Below are 14,857 nucleotides of genomic sequence, written 5' to 3'. Positions count from 1 at the left end.
AGACCAGCTCTGTGCCAGCTGACTCCCAGGACAGTACTACACACTGTCTCCAAGCGCTGAATTTAAAAGAATAAAAGCAAGAGAGCCTACTGCTCCCCATGGCAGCAGCCGCACCAGTGACTTGGGGGTTTACTGGGGGGGTGGGTTTGCTCCTTCCCTGTGACACACTGGGCGCCCGCAGTCCCTACCGCGGCCGCTATGCCAAATCTTGGTGGCCAAAACCTTCCCTGCAGGGCAGCTGGCTGGGTGCTGTGCCCTCAGCACCCAGGGCAGGCCCAGGAGCTCCGGGGTTCAGAGCAGGAACCTATCACATACCACCGTGTCCTCCGGGAAGGGCCAAAGAGCAAGTTTTTCAGCATTATCTGCAAATGCCAGATTACTGTGCTGGTTACTGTACTCCCCCCAAAAACCTCCCATTCACATAAAACATTCGCAAGCAGCCTGACACCTTACCTGCTTTGCTCTGACAGGGGAAACAGGAAAAGCAAGATCCCAAGAAGTGCATTCCTCAGGATGCACGGGAGGCACGGCAAAGTCTTGGGTGGTTTTATTTTCTCTCATGCACTCACGCGGCTAGAATTCCTTAAAAAAAAAAAAAAAAAAAGAGAGAGAGAGAGAGAAAAAAGAATCAGCAAAACTGAACTTTATAATACTAATGGGTAAGATGTTCATCAGCCTCCAAAGTTCTCCTCTAAGACAAGTACACTTCTCTCTACATACAAACTACACCTCAGAGATAGATATGAAACCATCGAGAACTCCTAAGAGCACAACAGCATTAGCACGGATCCACGGGTCAAATCAACAGCCAGTCTCATCTCAGGGAAAAAGCCCATTCACTTCACGCAGCCCCTCCGATTCACCCTGGATGAGCACATCTTTTACCAGAGAGATTACAGAGAACTAATCCCGTATCTGTCCACAGCAGAAAGATAAACAGCACTGCGCTTCTCTCATAACCAGTGTTGCACCACAATAAATTGTGCCTGAAATCCAGCCCCGGCAGCACCGAAAGAAGGGCTTCTGTGGGATTTTCCTTCTGCAAATTTACTTCTTTCCTGAGGGGGAAAAAAACCCCAACCAAATATTAAAATGCTAGTATAGGTCAGAACATACATCAGATGACTAGGGACCAGACTCAGGACTGCTAGCGCCAGTTGAGCTCTGTGGTAGCTGTGGGGCAGGCAGGTCCAAGCTGGGGTCCCAGGGGCAACGCAGAGCACCGCTCGCCCCGTGCCTTCAGCATCAGCAGCGTTTTGGGGAGGTCATGCTTCCCCCTCAGAAGAGGGAATACCTTCAGCAAGCCACCCAGCCATGCAAGTAGTTTATAGTGCTGGCAGTCCACCACCTGCTTGATAAGTGCTACCCATTTTCTGGGGAAACCTCAAACAGGTGTTTTTTGGTCTCAGATGATTGTTTAAATTAAAAGTAATAACTAGAACAAAACATCAGTGGCTGAAGGACCACCAAAATAGCATCTTCAAGAGCCCTTGGAGAGAAAGGACAACTAGGGACCAGGGCTGCTGCAGCGATAGAGTGCATTTGGACTTGGAATTGGAGGCAACGTCAGGGAGTCAGCACTACCAGAGCTACCCCGGGCAGCTGCTCCCACTGCTGCAGTCAATCCTGCAGGCTCAGGCTTTCTGCAGCAGCCCAGAGACGCGCGCAGCTGCCTGCCAGCCAAGCCCTGCGAGCGATGCATTCCAGGAGTTTGGGTTCGCGGCGCTCCGGGTACCGCCACAGCAACCAACATGAAACCGAGTGACCACGCTGGCACCTCCTCTGCTTTCCGCACGGAGGGAGGTGGAACTAAGTGCTTTGGTTCCTGGTTGGAGGTAGAGTAACGAGGTACCTACTGCAAAAAAACCCTGGAACCCCTCTCACCCTTGCTGATGTGTGCAACATCTGGGAGGCAGGCAGCCCTTGTGGTAAAGCCTCAGAGCCACCACCGTTAGGCCTCGTGTGGAAACAGTACCTGCAGCAGGTTCATGCACAGCTGGGGGGTGAGGAAGCTGCTTTGATTTTGTTTCTAAACTTAGGGAGCTGCCTGGGTTTCAGGACGTACAGCCACAGAAAGGAGCATCTCACACAGCTCAGGGGCACCTCCTTGTTCTCCCACACCTGGATTACCAGCCGTTTGCACTTTAATACACACCCTTTTACACAGCACACAGGCACAAAGCAAGCAAGCTTTTTTTTCTTTCAAACATGCAAGTGAATTGTCACACTGCATCCCACTGTCCCCCACCTGAACGATAAATGCCACAGCAGAACGAAGATATGAGGGATGACCTACTGAAAGCAGAAAGCGAGCACGAGCTTGAAAAAAATCTCTTACTGCCCAAGGTGGAGAGAAGCAATCAGCAGGTATAGAAACCAAAACACCTACGCTGCCTTCCCAGGTCACAGCGAAAAAAAGACTTTGTACACCCAGAGCACCTGCACTGGAATTCAGCACCAGAACCATCTTGCTGGTAATTTTGGTGTTGGGCATTGATACATTGATTTTGATTTTTACCTTCTTCATTAGCACATGGAAGCGTCACACTCGCTATCATGTTGGGACCCTGAAAACCAAGGAAGGGATGTTTAAGTCAGCAACAACCTAGAGCAGAAAGACACGAGGAAGAGTTACTAAAAACATCCAGGGAGACGGGAATTGCTTCTAAAGGGCATTTCCAACCAACACTTAAAACCTGCAAGGCTTGCACTACGGCAACACACCTTGCCATTGCTGTTTGCAAAGCTTGGGGCCGCGTTGTGACATTTTTGATGCTTTGGAGAGCGTTGCTGACAGCCCGGGCCCTGGGGAGGAGGTTCAGCGTGCAGCCAGGGCTGCCGTGCTGCTCAGCTACCTGCATTGGCTGCACCCGCGCCCAGACTGCAGCGGGTCCCCACGCTGCTCCGCCTGGCACCGGGTGGGCGCACAGAGGTGTCACAGTGGTTCAGGAACACAAGGGGAACCAGCAGGCGTGCGGAAAGGACCAACAGTCTCCAATCTGAAGCCTACCGTGGTGGATATTTTCCTCAAGTTTTATACCGCTTCTGTGCACAAATAGAAAGATGCAGGATAGAAGACAAGTTGTTATTTCAAAATCTCAGTATGAAAAAAAAAAAAAATAAAAATCCACGTCCCACAGGGTGTAAAGCAGCAACTTCAGGCAGGCTGGCACACTCTTTAGGAGTGCTGCCAGGGTTCCTGCCCCCCCTGCTGCACAGCCCAGCAGTGGGCTGGAGACAGGACCAAGCCACCCATGGGCTCTGCTGCAGCCCTCCCCGCTTAGGCTAAAGGTCTGCAGCCTGCCAGAGCATCGGCCCCACTGCCAGGGCCCACAGTGACCCACATAGGTACGGTCGTCTCCTTTTCAGAAAAAAAGCAAACACACACACACAAAAAACCCAGCACACTGAAGCCACCCCCTGCGTGAGCACATTGCCCTGAAAAGCAATGACTTTGCAATATGCAGCAGGACCAGGTGGATCAGCAGGGGTAATGTTCTCATAAGCACGGGCTATTTACTCACAGCTTTTCCCTCGCTGGCGTGGTTCAGCCCAGCTGTTTTCAGCTTTCCAACCACCCCTACAAGGACAGGACAATTACAGCCTTGTGGAAACTGCCACAGGCGGCCAGCAGCTCAACCCGGGTTTTCCATGACAGTGAAAAAGCAAATTTCTCACCTCTAGAATAAAGTGCTACTCGCTCCAGCTGCCGGAGCAAACACAGCCGACCGGCTGCTTTACAGTATCGCTCCCTTGAGCTACACCAGTGCTGCTGGGCCGGGCGGCAGGGGACACTGGGCCAGTCCTGCCTGCCACTGGGAATGATTAGGAACTGTCACTCTCCCTTCAACAGCGGACATCGCTCTCTCTCAATGTGACCGGCAAAGCAGCACATGCAGGGATGTAATTCTCTCCTTCCCACCCCACGCAAGGGATAAAAAGCATTGCCCGTAGCTAAGCGAGACGCGCATACGTTAGCCATGCCAGGTGCTCCCCTGCGTACAGGAGCAGTGCAGGCATCTGGCCGTAGGGAAGGGAAAGGTGAAAGGTGGCTGCAGGGCTGGGGAGGGAAAAGCAACATCCAACACACAGCTGCAAACAAGGCTTTTTCGGCAAACAGGCAGCATCAAGAGGCAAGTTCCACCCGCAAGGCTTGCAGCCACCTCGCCGAGATGACAGCACCCCTCCCGCTGTCTTCAAGGCTTCGGGCTCCTACAGCCACTTGTCTTCCCTCTTGCCAGGCCAGCGAGATGCAGAGCATTCGATGCACGAGCTCATGCTGCTTCAGCTGCAGAGCAGCAGCTGCTCTCCCTTCATTTTTGCCAATATATCTGTCACACTGCAGAATAGCAAGGCTAACTGTCACACCATTTAGTAGCCACAGAAATCTCTCAGCCTCTAGACTAATGGTGTATTTGAAAACCAGTTTAACTTGTTACCCTAACCTTGCACCAAATCGGATCAACCCGCTCGCACGGCAGCATCTCCTGCAGTAAAGCCATGAGCTCCTGCACAGGCTTCCCTAAACCTGGAAAAATCAGACTACGAGCACTCCCAGTCACTCAGAGCCATTATCAGCCCAGAAGAGCTACAGCCGACAGCTCACACAGTCATCACACCCAACGAAGCCGGGGCCGTAGCTGGCCTGCTTCTCACCAGCAGCTACCTGGAGCTCTCTTGGAGGCTTGGAAGCCTCCTCAGGCCAGTGGGCAAGGACTCAGTCGTGTTCCTGCCGCTTCTAATTCCAATACAGCAGCTCCAGCACAGGGAAAGACAGGGAACCACTTCACAATTGCATTATAAAGTGAGAGGAACCTGCGCAGCTGCAGGCAGGGAGAGGCAGAGCCGAGTCCTGGGGCTAGCAGGATGCTTTCCCTGGATGTGTGAGCTCAGTCCCCACGTCCCCCAGCCCTAACTGGAGCCTGCTGATCGCCAAGCACCTCACCTGTTCTTGGCCATAACCCAAGAGGCAAACCAGGCGGTTTCTCATCAGGCTGGCTACCAGGTGCTCCTGCACACAAACAGGCTGAACTCCTGATGGCCAAGAGGTGGGCAGTAAAGAGATGAAAGGAAAAGAATTCCTTCAGTGTTTGATTGCATTCACTCTTTTACCCCCATCTAACGCAGTTTTCAGATGTTCATCCTCCACAGTAACAGCACGGACTGAGACAACCGCTCCTGCCATAAGCACTCTGTGCCAAGCCTACGGGCACAGAGAAACCTGCACCCTTATCCAAGGCTGGCCTCACTGCTCCTCCATTGCCATGTTATTTTGCTCTGAAGCTCTGATAATCTTTGCATCCTTGGCACTGCTCTGTAATAACCAAACAAGTTCTGGAACTGCTCCCGTCTCATAGGTACCTTTCTGAACGAAAGGCTAAATTGGAACTAACAAAAATAGTCCTCCTCCTGCTCACATGAAATCACACTACCTGTAACCCAGTTTGCAAGCAGCACCGACATATGGAGACTAAACTCTGCCTGATCCTCTCCAGCCTATATGCAGCAGCAGCAGTGCCCTCGGGGGCGGGGGGAAGCACAGCACAGAAGAGAAAATAGCTGAAAAGACAAGTCCTAAAATGCCATTAACTTGCACCTTTCTTCCTTGTGAGTGCTGAAGGGCATGGGAAGAACCAACTCCTTTTTGTGGCAGATGCGTTAACTCCCTTTCTGAAGGACCTTTCAGAAAAAGATGGAGGAGCTGGCTGGAGCTGGCCCAGTCAGCGCACCCCATCACTCCCAGTAACGCAGACAAGTACTACGTTCACCCTCAGAGACGGGCAAATCTGGTTACAGGGGAGCGCTTCTGTCAGCAACACAAAAATCACGGCAGCCTTTCCTCAGCAGCCGGCAGACATGCTGTACTGCGGCACCACATCCAGAGCAGAAAGAGTGGATGCTTCAAGGATAAAAACTGAGAGGCACTGAATAAAACTAGGAATTGGGTTCAAAGCAAAGAAGTGATTCCTCTTGCAGGCAGCAGCTCAGTGAGGCCCTGGCTAAGAGCGCCGCAGGCACTGGAAGTTCACACAGGCTCAAGGGGAAAACAGAGAAGTTCCTGGAAGAGAAAACCACTGATGGTTTTATGCCTGTTCCCACGGTTAGGGACAGGAGACTGAGAAAGGGGCATCTCTGATCAGACCAGAGACATCTCAGCATACACAGGAAGGCTGTAGGTACTAGCCATTCCAGTCCCTTAGAACTGCCTGCTTCTAGCAACAGCTAAAGCAGTTTGATACAATACAAATCGTGTCACTGCAGTACTCAATCCTCTAAATTGATTCTCATTGTCTATTTTATGTATAAGTCTCTATTTTTGGAGAGCTTGTGCTTGAACCCGTTGCATTTGCAAAAAAACAGCTATCTTTTCCATTAAGTAACAGGTTTTCCATTCACACTTTTCCAGACACAGCTACTGAACACAGGCATCAACTGTGCTGTTTGTAAATGCAAGTCTATTTTTGTCTTTGTAAGTAGAATGCATTCTAATTTAAAGACCAGAAAGGTGTTATGCAGAACCTAAGCCTCTCAAGCCTTTATTATCTTCTGTTGAGAAGTATATGTAGTATGTTCAACTTCTAGCCTAACTACAAAACGTTGCCCAACAGCAAGTTGAACATACCTTTTTTATGACTATTGTTGCAACGTTTAAACGCAGACCACTGCAAAACATTAATCCCTGATGCAGACCTATAGCACAGCTTTAACAGCAGCACTGCTGCCCTCAGCACACACCCACTGATGCAATCTCTGCACACAGCAAGTTTGCAGGGCATCTTCAGCATTCCTCTGCAATAACCACCTTTTCCCACTGAACTTTCAGCACTGACAGTTTTAAATATAGGTAAAGTGTTCTTGAGCTACTATTTAAAATGCTAAATTTCAAGGAGAATATAAACTTTTCATCTGCATGCTTTCAAACTCAGTGCCAGAAGCTCATTAGATCAAAATGAATGCATTCTGTCTTCGTACACAGACCTTACAAACTATAACCAACTCGGAAGTTCCAGTTAAATTGTAACTTCACCCCAGCTCCTGCTCACATTACAAAACCACCAAGATATGCAAGAGTTATCACCAGCCAGGCTTGAAGAGCAGGCCCATAGCATATTTGACTCGAGCATTACCATCCACACAGCAAACAAATAAATCCTCCCCCTCCCAAGCCCTGTGCAGGTACACATGCAAAAATATTACAACAAATCACTTAAGATTAGATGCTTTTTTCTGATGGAGTGCTAATACAGTGTTACTAAAACTTGGCTGAATTAATGTAACTGCATCATACAAAGAAGTATCATGGTACAGGACAAAGATCTTGTGTATGCACCGCTGCTTTCCAAGGCTGTGGTAGTTGTATGCCATCCCAATTGTTACCACTTTCCAGCACACTTCTCTGGTAAAATATTACACATTTTGTTTGCACAGTCAATAATTCTCCCAATACTGAAAAAAACATTTTATTGAAAACTTCTATAAGGACACAATGATCACAACAAAATCAGGAATCTGGCACAGAATGTGCTCAGAATTTTTTACAAAATAATTACAATCCAAGGAAAAATGCCTACATAAATCAGTACAAGTATCCAAGTATAAAAGCTGTGACAAGAAAATGATAGCTCTTCCAATGTAGACATGCTTCAAGAGCTGTATCTTGTTCTTACACCTTTCATGATGTAACTTTTGTTCGGGAAATTATTTCATTCACAAAACTGTTGTTCTTTGCCAACACATCATTTCTCAGCTGTTTCAGCTTGACTTTGATGTCTTCTTCTGACATATCTGTCAGGGGCAATGCTTTCACTTGACAAAGAAAATCCTGAATTATCTTTTCACCTTCCTGAAACGGAGAGGAGAAGGAAAAGAAGACAGAAAGGATGTTTAGACCGCAAGCAGGATTTTTCCAAGTTCCCTAAAGATAAAAAGTATTATTATTCACTAGAAACTTTTTGCAAGCAAAACCCATGGTTGTTTTCGGACTTGCTAGTACGTTCTCAATACCAGAACAATCCAGTTATACTGGTATCAGAAGTTCTTTCCCCTTTCAATCCATGAGCAAAATGTAGCAGCTGATCAGCAGAAATACAATATTTAACACTGAGAGCTCCTGTATGTGTTCCACATTTAATTCCAACGTGCAACACATTAGGTGAGGATCACTAGCAATAATAGCATCAATGTGTTAATATTACCCAAACTAGTTACTTTTTGAAGGAACGGTAAATCAAAGCCAATGTTTCAATATGCAAAAGGAAAGAACAAATTGTAACCAAGCAACTGGAGAGTGGCCGTCACCAAGGAGAACAGATGATAATTAAGCTCTATGCATATGCTTTTACACAAACAGGCAAAGTGGAACTTCTAAACAATCCGAATTGAATAGCAAGAACAAACATTTCAATGAAGAGTATTCCAAATTCCCTGTATTAGAAACAATTTGCCCAGAATATGGAATTTTGTCTAGTCCTCTGCCTCTTGCATTTTAGAACTCTTCTACAAAGTTTTCTTTTTTTCTCATTTAAGACTCATGCAGTATGCTTTCAGTGCAGAAGTCTGCAAAGGACTTGGCAAAGCAATAGCACGCTTTTCCCTCTAAACATGATGTTAACAAAGGCAGACAAATTGCCCAGGCGAGACATCTATAGCCATGCCATTCTATCGCCTCGAGAGTTTATGAAAAATTATGTATTACTGAAATATCCAAGAATAAAAGATGATGCTGTATTTGTCGGAAGTGTTTGCCAAATCAATTTAATTTCAACCAACTTAAGACTACACGGCCAGATTCAGCTAATCTGAAAAATACTTCACCATAAAGGAAAGGTAATAGCGGAGCAACTGAGGCAGTTGGAGGGGGAACCTCCTGGCACTAAAAGGTAGGACAAATCGGAGATCACTCATCCTCAACATCAGATCCACGTACTAAGCCAGGCACAAATGCAGTAAGCCTCTGAAACTGAAAATAATGTAACAGGTAACAGCCTCTGTCTAAAGCAAAGGCTTTTTAGATGTAGGAAGTGCTTAGGATACGGACCAACACTTCAGGGCTTCTGTACTGGTAATATGGAGCATTACCAGGATTGCCATGGACGTACAGGAGACAGACGAGTTACAAAGCTGCTGAGTTTCAGGCCAGCTGCTGGGATACAGAACTAAGATCCGTACGCTGATTTACATGTGTGAAGCAAGGAGGACCTGACTACTGGCAAAAAACAATGCAAGTCATACAGCACGTGGATTTCCTAGGAGGCTGCAACAGATGTCATGGTAAGAATTCTTAATCCAGCAACAAGACGACACAGGCTAGTCTCAAAAAGCTTCCTGCAGGCTATTGCTTTCCTTTTCACTACCCGCTAATGAAGCTTCTTTTAAGAGAAAATGAAGGGAAAAAACAGTTCACTCCAGTGGCTTTACACAACTGTATTATGCAACGCAGACACGATCAGATCTATGCGGAGATGGGGGTTTCCTCAGCTTCTGCTGAAGCCTGTGCAAAGCCAAGGGCATTTTTTACCTCTCAGCTGAGTAGAGAGCCAAGCTAAAATTCTCATGTGTGAAATGGGAAGAACTTTATGACATCTATAAATCAGACATTCCAGGTCCAGACTGCCGTGTCCTTCAACAGGATCAGCTTGTGAGGAGTGTTGGTACTGATGGGACGTGGAAGGGCTGTGTGCTCAGCTTTTCTCTAACGTGAACCAACCTGAACATGTTCATATTGATCTTTAAGAAATGAGCACAAATGAGCCCTCAAATAAGGGAGGGCAAAACCAGGGCAACCCACCTGCAGAGCCAAGAACAATCTAAACGACAATTAAAACAAAACCTGTAACTTAAGTCCCAAGAAACACTTCATACAAACTAAGGAGCCAACAAAAGTGATGAACACAAAATTCTGGCTCAGTTCAACAATAAAGAAAACCCCATGGGACAGCTAGGGACATGGTCCTTTTGTATGACTCCAGTTGTATGCCAATCATACCAACTGCCAATCATTATTCTTTAAGAGAAAAATTAGTTTCATTCTCATACTATGTTCTTTGATAAAATTCTTGCCTATGTTAACTTGAAATCAATCTAAACCAAAACCCACTAACCTTGAACGTATCTTCAACTCCTAATGAACTTCATAGCTAAAACATCTTGCTATGGAAAAATGACATCATAGTTACTTATCCCCAAGCTTCAGGGGAACCTGAATCCTTGAACTATTCTGCTTGGTCTATTCCAGCTAAACAAAATTTTAAAAGCATTCCTGATAGCAAACCTCTCTTTCTTTGCAGAATTTCTTGGCTGGTGGTTCTCCTTCAGATTCCTTGGACTTGCCAATGTTTTGAAACTCCTCCAGCTCCAATGCTTTCTCTCTTGCGCTTTCTATCACATGTTTTGGGAAAGCTGCCAGCTCTGCTACATGTATTCCAAAACTCTGGTCACAAACACCTGGATGTCGAGGGAGGGGGAAAAAAAACAAACAGGAAAGAATTCTCAAGAGATAATGTGCCTACACACAGATGATATGAGCAAAGTTGTAATAGTTCTCTGTTTCGAAGAATTAAGTGCATGACATTTATTTGGCTCTCCCAACATTTTCCAATTCACCTTTTGGATACACATGGTAACACAGGCTAAAGAATATGCTCTTACTTAATTAAGCTCTCTTAGAGCAGTAATTGCATAGCTCCAAAAGTGCTTCAGGAATAAAACTCTTCAGGCAGAAAGAATTTCCCTCTAGTACTCGAATGAAATTGAGCGATGCTTTTTAATAAAGTACTTCAGCACAGTCTTTAGAATATAGTAATACCCATAATTATTTTTAGTGTATATCTCACTTTTTCTATACTTATATGAATACATATGTGAATGTGTGTGTATGTATATATAATAATATTAAAGGGTTGCATTCTCAATTCTCCTTCTCCTTTGCCTCAGTACACATAACTTCCCAGACTCCAGGAGCCATCTTTAATTATATCAAAACCTTCCAACTTTAACTTTACACCTACTTCAATTAATACAGTGTTTATAGCATTTGGTTGGGAAAGAAAAGCTCTCATAATTGCTCAAAAATATATCTATACACATTTACATAATTTTTGCTTCAATATTAAAAGCTCTCTGATACAATCTGTCAACTCCACTGGTTTACATCACCGTAATTCCAACTGGCCACCCACAAATATTACTACATCCTTTTAATTCCGGTCTCCAGAAAGGAGTTATGAATAAGTGAATTACACATATAAAATGATACCTAACTAATCATCTCTTAAATACTGGGTTACTGAAGAATAGGTAAAGGAAAACTTAGCATTTAATATTTTTTGGGTTATTAACCTTGTAATCTCTCAGGTTTCTTAAAGGAAATTAAGATTTTTAAGCAAAAATTAGTCTTCTTGTTTTACATTAAAAACACACACCTGCCCAGACACAAAGCTAACTCAGGTCTCTGCTGAGAACAGCCCTTTCCACGTCTCCTTCTCCCACGATTTTGTCACACTCTTGAAACACGAAAACAAGGATGCAAATACTGTGTAAAAGTTCCTTGTCATGCATTTCAGATCAAGTTACACATTTCCAACAAGGTGAAACCTGTTACTTGTTTCAAAACACAGCTGTATCCGAGCTGCCTATACTCACACTCTTGCCGGAACAATGTAATCCTTCCAAGAGGGAAAGGGCACAACACTAAATGCAACAACTTACATGAAAGAGGTCAAATTTGAGACCAGGTATTTTAACATGAAGATTTCATAATGTTTTACCTCATCTGACAGAGGTTTAAGTTGATAGATACAAACTATTGTGCCTCTATGCTCCACAGCACTTCCAAGAAAACAGACCGAATGAAAAGATGCTGCATGTACAAAGAAGTGTACAACTAAAAATAGCAACGCTGATTGAAGAAAAATATGCAACTGGGCTTCTAGTTTTCACCAGGACCAGAATGAGTGAGTTAATACAGGTTAATAAAAAAATAAAGGGGGGTGGGGGTTGGTATGGGGAGTGTGAAGAAAGATAATTCACCCAACCATGTGGGGAATATTAGGGGGTTTTATCACAAGATTTCCTATTCCAAGGGATTTATAAAGTAAAAGGTTTAGAATTAGCCCATATTACTTCCCTCTCCAACCTAAGTACTCAAAATAATGCACCTAAATGTAGAGTTAGATTGTTTGAAGACACTGTACCTCACCAGCTCCCAACTGCACTGAAAACACTCATAGTTCCACTGCATGCTCACAGCAGTTTATGACTATACTTATCTTCAGTTCCCAGGCCACACTAAGTCACATTTTAAGCACTGATTTCTGCCAGGCATTCAGAGGGCTCCAAACGTTCACTTGGTGGAAGGAGCTTGATACGTGCTGGAGAAGATGGGAAACAGCAAACTATGAAAGAACCAGAGGCACTGCCCCTGCACTGGGACAGGCTGGGTACCAGCACCACTGGAACTCAGAAGCAAACCCTGGGCATTGCCTATGAAAAGTGCACGAACAGAGAGGAGAAGAGAGGCCATTTCTAAGGAATAAAGATCTCAAAATGCAAGGAAGCAGAGTTAAAAGAAACCAGACAGAGATATTCTAACCAGCTTTAAGCAGACTCTCAGCAAAGCCAGCTGAGAGCAGTGCTTCTGGTCATGCTTTGATCCCCTTTGTGCAGAGCAGTCTCCTAGCTTTACAAAAAAAGTACCCAAAATCTAATTGCAAGACTATAGCCACAGGGGAATACAAAATTAGAAGTGGTTATGCAAGTAATCAAAAGGCAAGAAATTAAGTCATTTGATGGATTTAAAACCAGAAGACATGAGTAAGAAACAGTCAATTAATAACATCACAGGAGTTAAACTAGCATGGCACCACTGGAGTGAGGGCTCAGATCAGGATATAATAAAAACACATTTACCAATTATCTAAAGACACTTAATAGTATGGTGATAGCCTGTGAAGATTATAAAAATTATCTTTAAAAGCATAACTGTAAAATTTTATAACTGGACAGCATATCAGATACATTTCAGAACAATACGTGCCAGAAGGAATGAACTGAAAAGTCCTAAATTGGCTGAAGAAGTCAGGAAAAACTGGAGAGAGTTCTAGTTGAATATGCACTGATCATGAAAAGAAGAGTTATTAGGATGAACTAGGCATGTGAAAGCAAGTATTCGGAATTGTGTCAGCATGACAAACCAGCTTTCAAAGTGAGGAATGAAGTTCAGCAATTGCACCTGTAAGATTGAATCCTACACCAGAAAGGTAAGTAAACATCAGTCTCCAGGACTTGAGATAATGAGACAAGGACTAGCTCCTTAGCAGAGACACGGATGGATGATACTTGGTAATTGTTTTAGTAAAGATAATAGCCTAACTCCTCAAATAGTTATTCCTTATTTGAGACAAAACCACTCCACAAGTTAAGCTGTTGATCAGATCCAGCCACAGTCTTCTACAGTAACCGTGTCCTATCCATCTGAGTATCACCTAACTCACTCCATCATTGTGGAACTCAGAAAAGGAAAAACAAGAGGTATTTTTAAGTGAAAACATAGCATAACAGTACTCTGCCCACATTTTAAATCAAAATCTCAGTTCAGAGGTTGGCAGCCTGACTGAAATGCTCTTAAGGGAACAACAAAATCACTTTAAAGTTTACAAATAAATTAGATGGCCATAAATGACCACACCTTACAAGCCAGTTACACAGCCCTGCTTTATTTAACATAAATATAGGCTCCTGCTGAAGGGAGCAAGAACAAATGATTGGGGATATAGAGAAGCAGGTGGAACTGCTTATTGCAGTTAACAGATTAAATTTACACCCAATTAAAAACTGTCTAATTTAATAACAAAAGGAATAACTGGATCCACTGAAAGATTTTAATTAAATATATCTGGGCTTATTTTACAGTAACAAAACAGGCTACTTGTTGTTTCACTATGATGCCACTTGCTAAAAACTAAACATACGATTTTTCCTATCTCAAACTACTGCATAAACTGGGCAACATCCTTCTTATAGGAATTATAAGGAATCTTATAAGCCTTATAACAATGAAATAGGTATTATTGAAAACCGTCAGCAAAACTGTCAGCACATAAAGGTCACACTCCCTTCTTTTAAAAGAACGCTTCAAGGAATGTTAAGTCTTTTCTATCAGCAAGTTAAAATGGCTGATTTAGGAAAACAGAAAATAACCTTTTGGAACCCTTCCCTCTGCTCTTTAATAAAAGAGAAAGGGACCAACCTCAAAAGCACCAACTTGAGTGGCAGAAATAACCTAGAAGTCTTAACAAATAATCATCAACATCACCACCAACTGTGTTCACACATAGACAGAGCTCCTGCTGTACACACTTCCTTATGGACAGAGAAGAACATGTCTATTATAAACACTAAGCCTGGAATAGGACGTGCAAATTTTTATTGTATTTTCCATTAAGATTTCTTCCTCTCGCAGGACTGAATAGTTTACCCTGTTCACCATTTACACAGCCTTACCTTCCTTGACACGATAAAGCATTGTCAGTGTGTCATCAGTGGTCAGAGCAGTAACATGCAGGTTATTTACTGTTGGCACTTGGTCAGCAAGAGCTGTCAGTTCATGAAAATGTGTAGCAAACATACAGAAAGCACAGATTTTGCTAGCAATGTATTCTGAAATAGCCCACGCTAAGCCAAAGCCGTCATAGGTAGAAGTTCCTCTTCCCAGCTCATCAATGATTATCAGAGAGTTTTCAGATGCTGTCCTATAAAAAACAAGAGCATTTTATAACATTTAAGAACAGCATGAACTCTGGATATTGGGAGTACCACAGTTATGTTGCAGAGGCATAGCATAAAAGAGGCAAAAGGCCTT

At 44.2% G+C, this 14,857-nt stretch overlaps 1 protein-coding gene across 1 annotated transcript in view; it reads right to left on the bottom strand.

Annotated features, from left to right (window-relative positions):
* Positions 1 to 7,444: 7,444 nt before the first annotated feature.
* The window catches only part of MSH2 (mutS homolog 2), a 51,606-nt gene continuing 44,193 nt past the window's right edge, over positions 7,445 to 14,857 (bottom strand). The window contains 3 exon segments of the mRNA XM_037405212.1: positions 7,445 to 7,843; positions 10,271 to 10,443; positions 14,500 to 14,747. Coding sequence (XP_037261109.1) covers positions 7,673 to 7,843; positions 10,271 to 10,443; positions 14,500 to 14,747 — 592 coding nt within the window. The 3' untranslated portion in view covers positions 7,445 to 7,672.

Source organism: Falco rusticolus, chromosome 12 (genome assembly GCF_015220075.1).
Source record: "Falco rusticolus isolate bFalRus1 chromosome 12, bFalRus1.pri, whole genome shotgun sequence".
NCBI lineage: Eukaryota > Metazoa > Chordata > Aves > Falconiformes > Falconidae > Falco > Falco rusticolus.
This window is presented reverse-complemented; position numbering and strand designations above follow the sequence as displayed.